The sequence below is a fragment of the Carassius gibelio genome, chromosome A8 (assembly GCF_023724105.1).
Source record: "Carassius gibelio isolate Cgi1373 ecotype wild population from Czech Republic chromosome A8, carGib1.2-hapl.c, whole genome shotgun sequence".
NCBI lineage: Eukaryota > Metazoa > Chordata > Actinopteri > Cypriniformes > Cyprinidae > Carassius > Carassius gibelio.
The window spans coordinates 18,570,392-18,578,893 of record NC_068378.1 but is presented as its reverse complement, the minus strand read 5'-3'; the positions used below and the strand labels follow the sequence as shown (position 1 = coordinate 18,578,893).

The following is an 8,502-nucleotide window of genomic DNA, read 5'->3' as shown; positions in this document are numbered from 1 at the left end:
TAGAGACAATTTTTTGTTAATAGTCAGTTAGTAAACCCACAGTCCATAGCATCAGTAACTGTATAATTTAGTAAGGGAAAATTAAAACAAAATAGGATGAGTTTCAATTTTTATTTTATTTATGTAGCAATGGTCATCTTAACCTCTGTGCAGTGTTCAGGGTATTTCAGGAACTTAAATAAAATTCAAATTCATCTAAATGACATGACACTTAATGACTTTACCAAAACAGAAATTGGGATGTCTGATTGTATATTAGTGTAATAAAATCACTCAGAATGTTAATATATTGCTTTTGTTTAAAATTGTAATTTTAAATGTTTTCCAGTAAATGGCAGAAACCTACCACTTAAGTACGGCAATTTCTTCATATGACCATGTATGAAAGCAAGAAATGTAGATATACTTTAAAGTTAACTACATATTTATTTTGTATAAGCATTTCATATAAACATGTAATACTTTTTTTCAAAAATTTTACATTTAAACAAATTCAATATCAACTGTATAGTAAGAACATTAAAGGAAGTGATTTTACAATTCATGATTGTCTAGATATTGGTGTTTTGAATTTCACCTCTTAAAGCACTTTCTTCCTTTGCAAATATCAGTATTCAACATTTTGGGATTAAAACATTAAAACATTATGCATTTGTAATTGCAGGTTGAATGCATTTATATCTTGCATTAAACAGTGTGTGTAAACATCTGTTGGGGTCATTAGAGAGCTATGTGTAGAGGATTAAAACTTGAGCCAGAGGTTCTTCACCGCTATGAGGAGACCTTTGACGTTAACATTCTTCCATCTGGTCTCATCATCCACCCTGATGCTCCACACCTTGGTGCAGATGGCAAAGTGGTGGACCCAAATGAAGAACCTCCCTGTGGCCTGTTAGAGGTTAAGTGCCCTGATATTAAAGAAATCGGAGAGGCATCCCACGTTGAGTTCATCGGGGACCATGCAAAACTGAGAAAGAAACACACAATTGGCATTCCACGGTCAGCTGATGGTTAGTGGCTTAGTTTACCTGGTGTGATCTTGTGACAAGTACAAGAGGTGACTTCCATGTGGAGAGGGTATGGAGAGATGATGAGCTGATCACAGAGATTACGGCTAAAGTTGTTGAATTCTACTTTGGCATATACATTAATTTTTTGCTAGGAAGAAAATAGGCAAGAAAAATTTACCAACAAATTATGTTCCTGTTCTATAGTGAATGTAGTTCTATAGTGTTCTATTACAAGAAAAAACAGTTACCCCAATAAGTCATGCTTCAATTAATTATATTTTATTGTTATTTATGTTATATTGTTGCAAACTGGAAAGATATGTCAGGAAGGCTTGGTGATTTCTGATGTGTTCAGAATCTGAAACGATATTGCAGATCTTTATAAAAGTAAGGAGTTCGATTTTTATAAAAAAATTCTGACTTAATTTTCCCCCCTAAAATCTAAGCATTAAATTCAGCAAAAAAAAAAAAAAAAAAAAAAAAAAAAAAAAGCACACTGAGAATGTGAAAGATTATATGTATAATGTTGGCTAAAACCCTGCATGAGAAGGTCGCCGGCAGAGTCCCCAAGGGCGGAGCGGATGACCACCACGTCCTCATGGTGGACGTCAGATTCCCCCAGGTCGGAGCGGATGACCAACACGTCCTCGTGGTCGACGTCGGATTTCCCCAGAGCGGAGCCGATGACCAACACGCCCCCGTGATTGAGGCCGGAGTCCTCCAGAACTGAGCAGCAGACCACCCAGTGACTTGACTTGGCTCTGGAGGGTCATCGGTGACTGGACCTGGCTCTGGAGTGTCCACAAACACCTGACTCGGCTCCGGAGAGTCCACCGGTACCTGACTCGACTCCGGAGAGTCCACCGGTACCTGACTCGACTCCGGAGAGTCCACCGGTACCTGACTCGACTCCGGAGAGTCCACGGGAACCTGACTCGACTCCGGAGAGTCCACGGGAACCTGACTCGACTCCTGAGCGTCCACGGGAACCTGACTCGACTCCTGAGCGTCCACGGGAACCTGACTCGACTCCTGAGCCTCCACGGGAAACTGACTCGACTCCTGAGCCTCCACGGGAACCTGACTCGGCTCCTGAGAGTCCACGGGAACCTGACTCGACTCATGAGAGTCCACGGGAACCTGACTCGACTCCTGAGAGTCCACGGGAACCTGACTCGACTCCTGAGAGTCCACGGGAACCTGACTCGACTCCTGAGAGTCCACGGGAACCTGACTCGACTCGGTCACTGCTTTGGGAACGACCTCGGGCACCGCCCAGGGACGGCAGAGGCCCACTCGGGAACGTCCTCCTGGGAGGCAGCGGCCCGCTCGGGAACGTCCCCCTGGATGGCAGCGGCCCGCTCGGGAACGTTCTCCAGGCTTTGAAGAACGGTAGAAGCCTGTCTCCTCGTCCTCCGCCCTCTACGATGGCGAGTCGGTGGCACCTTGACTGGCGACTCAGAGTTTGAGTCGGCCATCTTGTGCTGTGGCTCTAAGCTGGCGACCATCTTGGGCTGTGGCGCTAGGCTGACGGCCATCTTGGGTTGTGGCGCTGGACTGGCAGCCATCTTGTACTGTGGCACTGGACCGGTGGCCAATTTGGGCATTGGCGCTGGGTTAGCGGCCATCTTGTGCTGTGGCGCTTGACTGGTAGCCATCCTGGGCAGTGGTGCTGGGCTGACGACCACCCCGCCGGAAGAGACAGGAGTGGCTGGGGCATCCCACTGACACCGATGCTGCAGGCAGCGCACGAATTCCCAGAATTCCAGTGTCTCTAACTGCGCCATCTCCTCCTGAGACACTGGATCATCCAGCCCACCATTGAAATGGTCTTTAAGGGCTGCATCATTGTAGCCCATGCCCTCAGCCAGGGACCAGAACACTTGATCCAGGGCACCCACTTCATTGCCCTCTTGGCGGAGGGCGGTCAATAGAAGATACCTTGTTCTCTGCTCCGCCATCTTGGCTGGGGAATGGAAAAACGACATACCGCTGGATCTCATGTTGACGGAGTCCTTCTGTCACGAACTGTGTACTGGAAACACAGAGAGAGAGATCCAATTGCAGGTATGGTGTTTATTTGAGGGCAAATCCAAAGGGGTAAACAGTCCAGGCAGGGTCAAAACCAGAAGATCCAAAAAATAACATGAACAAAAACACGAACACTAGGCAAGGCAAGGATGACGGACATGAAATAACTGTAACATTAAACAAGGACTCCGTGACAAAGACTCAGACAGACCGGGTATTTATACACAGAAGGAAAATGGGGAAACAGGAGACAGGTGGGGGAACAATCAATTACACAACAAGGAGGAAGGTGACCAAATAAGGGAACAGGAAGTGATAAGGTGACAGACACCGTGAGAAAGGGGGACATCTAGTGGAACCCCAGGGAACACAACCCAGACACTGTGACAGGAACACACCTCCTTCTGAACAGAACACAATTCTCATCATATTCATCATATTCATATTCATCATATTCATAACAATTCTACAAAAGTTCTTGATCTTTCTCATAATATAAATGACTATTGTGAAATAGAGACCATTTTACCAATCGCAAAAAGACCTTTAAAATGACACTAAACATGAAGTGGAAAAAACAACCTTTTCACAAGATATAACATGGCATATGGATATTCTTGCTTTTGGAGGAGAAGAGTGAGAGTCAGAGGCTAGGAGAGGAGAGGAGAGGGAGGAAGGAGGCTGTAACTAGGTGTTGTTTGCACTCCTTGAAGATCTCTTTTCCAGATCAGTTTATTGTTTTATTGCATGGTAGAATGTTATCTGTGCATGTCAGAATGGTATCTGTTTTCTGTGAGCTCCTGAGTTTTGGCTTGGGGAGTTAATTTCGTAAGGAAATAATTTAATTCCTTTCACCACATTCCGAGTGAGTAAATGCAAATATAAATTCCCAATTTGGAGATCAAGTTGAAAGTCTATCAGTTTATTAAGCTGAAGACATGTACAATCTGAGTCAAAGGAAACGTCCTTTCCTTTATTATTGGAAAATAATAAAAGAAGATATTTATAACAATTTCAGTTTCCGTTCCCATTAGCTTCAAAGTCAATAGGAATGGAAACTGTTTGGGAACCAACATTATTCTAAATATCATCTACTGTTTTAATGTCCATGTAATGTCTGCTTTATCTTTATTGTGACAGTATCTGGCACTCATAATGTGGGCCATCGGTACTGTTACCTCCGTCATCTTTCACATGGGAATTAAGGAGGAAGGAGTCGAGCCTCAGGAGAGTGAAGAGACTCCCATCCCCAGCTCTTCCCAGAACTCCGGACCCCTGCTCCAATGGAAACACTGGCTCATCGAGCCTGCCTTCTATCAGGTGATCACATGGAGATTTCTCACTTTTACTATGAACAGCAAACACAGACATACAAAAATCTTTATTATGTACACTTCAAGCAAGTAAAAGTCCACCTAACAGTGAAATATTTGACAATATCTGTTGATTAACAATATAGGTATGTTTGTTGTCCTCCTCCAGGTTGCCCTACTATACATGTGCACAAGACTGATTGTAAATTTGTCCCAAACATACATCCCGATGTATCTGATAAATTCTTTATCACTTCCAAAGGTGAGAAACATGACACTTCCCAGAACAAACTCATAAAAAGGTTATCTTCCTGTGTTTTTATTTTTTATTTTTTTATTTTTTTTGTGGTGGAACATCAAAACCCAGTTACCATGAGAATATTAAATGGATAGTTCACAGAAAAAGAAAAGAAAATCATAATCATCATTTAATCTAAAACTATTATTAATAAAAGTATTAGAATTTTAAGTAAAAAAAAAACATACAAACAAACAAAAACTTACAGATTAGAAATTATGCCTTTTAAAAACAAAATTAAAAAATTAAGCTAAATGGAAACATATGGTGTATATATACCATAAAAATACAAAAAGCACATTACAAAATTATAAAAATTGAAACTAAAATAATTTTTTTTTGAATGAACACTGTAATGGTATATAAATAAAGCTAAAATAACAAGAAGATGTTTTTATTTTAGTTAATGCAATGAAAGCCAAAGGGATCCAATGGATCAATGGAGCACACCGACTTTCATTGCTTAGACAAATAAACTAACATTAACACAGTGTATTTGTACTTTTAATTACAAAACCACATGTCTACAGTGAAGCTGGTTTGGCCAGGCATGTACTGGCACAATAAAGCAGATTTAAAATTGAGTAGAACATCTTCTCTTTTTTGCAGAACTACATTGCAACGATTCCCCTGGTCAAGTATGTCAGTGGGCTTGTGTCTTCTCTGCTTATGAAGCCTGTTAACAAATGGATCGGCACCTCTGTAAGTTCACGGTTTCTCTCACATGTTCAACATACTGTGAATCAGAATGCCTCATATTTAATTTCTGTCTTTGCAGATGGCCTATTTTGTAGGTCTTGTGCCCATAATGGGGTTTTCCTTTTGGGTTTTGGTGGACACAAACATGGGTCCACGGGTTTACGGAGCCGCCGTGCTGCTGGGAGCTGGATCTGCTGTCATTCTGGTCATGTCACTGTCCATGACTGCCAATCTCATCGGAGATCAAAGAGTATGTGATGAGAACAAGTGATAACTTATAAACCTATTTTTGAGGGGCTTTGCACACATCAGATGCAATTAATACAAGAAATTGGTTGGTAATCAGCTTTGTTCGGTCTTGTTTAATAATTTTTGGCAAGTTGGACTTTAAATTGCACTTTATTCAACTTTAAATTGGACTTCAGTCAACTCCTGAGCAAATGGACTTTAAAAAAAAATATGCAGCGCTCCAAAAGGCAATTAAAATGTTTGCAAATACGACAAAAACAAAACAAAAAAACAATTCTGACAGTAGTTTAAAATGTAAAATCTAACATCAGTCATCCTAACTTTGTGTTTGTCCAAATGTGGTTTCATCAGATATTATCTCTTTAGCATAAACAATGTGCATCCTTGTTTTTTTGCAGCAATGAACACAGCACAAGTGCTAACGACTAATTAGCTAACAAATGACTCTTATGAACTCTATTTAAAGCAACAGTTCACCCAAAAATGAAAATCTGCTGAAACTTTACTCTCCATAAGGGCATCCAGAAGTCGTTTGTTTCTTGATTGGAACAAATTTTGAGAAATTTAGCATTACATCACTTGCTCACTAAAGGACCCTCTGCAGTGAATGGGTGCCGTCAGAATGAGAGTTGAAACAGCTGATAAAAACATCACAAAAATGATCCACACAACTTCAGTCCATCAGTTAACGTCTTGTGAAGGGAAAAGCTGCATGGTTGCAAGATACAAATCCACCAGTAAGGTTTTGGACTGCTTTTGCTTGTGAATGGTTTTTGATCTGTGCATATTTTAGCACTAATGAAATATTTTATTTATTTATTTATTTATTTTTTACAGCAAAGTGGTGCTTTTGTATACGGTGCTATGAGCTTCACTGATAAGGTGGCAAATGGAATTGGAGTCATGATAATACAGACTTTACACCCCTGTCAGTGAGTACAATACAGCATTTCTATTCCACTTTAATTCCATTTCCATTCCAATTCCAGTCTCCTGACCATAGTGGCTGGGAATGTAGAATCTTGAAATACCCTTCTTGTCTCCGAATACAGATTGGAATCCACAGTGGCTATGATAATCTACTGGTCTCATTTAAGGACAAATGTTCACTGGTTGTTGTACTGTGTATGTTACATTTGGTCTATGTGTTTTCAGTAGTGTGAAAGTAGAAGAGCATAAATCTTCATTGTCCAATGTTTTATGTAGATTTCATCTTCAGTTTCTCACATTATTTTGCACTTTATTTACAGCACACTGGACTCTGACTGCAAATGGTTTTACCGCACTGTCATGGTGATCATTACCGGCGGTGTGGCTGGCGTTGCAGCTCTCTGTCTCTCTACCATTCTCATCTGGCCCATTACAATTCGGCAACGTGAGTCTTGGAATTTTTGGAAACATGCATTTTAAAAATGACTGTATTTAACCTATTTATTAAATATGTTACATCAACATGTTGTAATACATTTTGTAAAACGTTTATACTGTATATTCTCTCTCAATGTTGGCTAGCATTTTGCAATAATATTGTATGCTTATTTGTAGCTTTCATCTAAGCATTTTATATGTAAATAGACTTATTCACACTATATCCTTATGTGGTTATTTCCCCTGTATTCCTACTACAAATCTGTTACGATCTCCTCAGGTCCGGCGGTCATCAGAGGGCTGATGGGTACAGATGATGATGAAACGAGCAGCAGTGAGATCAACGGAAAACTGAACTGACCGATTCAGTGTTAAAAACTTGAACATTCAACATTCTGTGAAACACTGGGCCGCACTTAGTCTCAGCACTTTGGAGATTCAGTTTTTCTCTTTTGCATTGTTTTTATATTCTCAAGAGGCTCTTTGTGTGAGGTTTTTATGAGCTCAGGTCTGTCACATGGAGTGACGACTCAAACAGGTCAACAATTACACAACACATACAAGGAAGTTGCTCTGTCGAGGATTTCCCAAATATTTCTGAGGATTCCACTGGAAATCAAAAACACACCTAGTTTGTATGCACACTTTGTAAAGTGCCTTTTTTTGTTGTTAACAACTGTTTATTTAATTTTCTTCTGGGAACAATAGTATAAAACAAAAAGCAACTGTGCAAATTTAGAACCTATCCCAACCCATCCCACCCCCTGGTAGACTGAAAAAAATAAATAAACAAATAAATTAAATAATATTAATACATAAATAACAATAAAATACTTTTTTAACAAAGATTTTAGTGTTGAAGTGCCTTTTGAATACACTACAGATACTGGCCATTCTTGAAAGATTCACTGATACTTTTATGCAAAGTGACTTGCTGTAAAGTTACAATAGCACAAATATGTTTGCAGTAAAGCTTGTTCAGGCAGTTATGCTCGTACTGTGTTGAAGTGGTACACGTGATACTTGCAAAACATTCGTCACATTTTTACTTTTACTAGTTTTGGGTTGGTGTCATTCTGTTGTCATTAGTTCTGCATTTACATTCCATGGACCAGAACAAAGAAATATTCACTGCTAAGTTAAATAACAAATCCATTTTTAAGCTGTTTACTGCTTACATTTGTATCCACTAGAGGGAGACATGTTAAAGAGCACTGTGGCACTGCTGTTGTCACGCTGCTGTGGATTTTCGAAATTGACAAAGTAGAAAAATAACTTAATTTTGGGCATGTTCTAACTTGTCATTAAAAGAAAACAGTGGATAATATTATTTCATATTAATTGTTATTGAAACTTACATTTACATTTACATTTTTTCATTTAGCAGATGCTTTTATCCAAAGCGACTTACAGATGAGGACAGTGGAAGCAATCAAAAACATCAAAAGAGCAATGATATATAAGTGCTATAACAAGTCTCAGTTAGGTTAAACAGTACACGTAGCATGGGATTTAAACTAATATAATAAATAAA

The 8,502-nt window shown here is 39.7% G+C and overlaps 1 protein-coding gene across 1 annotated transcript; it reads left to right on the top strand.

Moving 5' to 3' along the window:
- Nucleotides 1-730: 730 nt before the first annotated feature.
- Nucleotides 731-7,905, top strand: LOC128019151 (major facilitator superfamily domain-containing protein 12). Its single transcript, XM_052605210.1, has 10 exons — nucleotides 731-1,010; nucleotides 1,366-1,397; nucleotides 1,561-1,710; nucleotides 4,182-4,361; nucleotides 4,524-4,616; nucleotides 5,262-5,354; nucleotides 5,431-5,601; nucleotides 6,438-6,532; nucleotides 6,851-6,975; nucleotides 7,249-7,905. The coding sequence occupies exons 1-10, from the start codon at nucleotides 731-733 to the stop codon at nucleotides 7,326-7,328; spliced, it is 1,299 nt and encodes a 432-aa protein (XP_052461170.1). The 3' UTR covers nucleotides 7,329-7,905.
- Nucleotides 7,906-8,502: the final 597 nt, after the last annotated feature.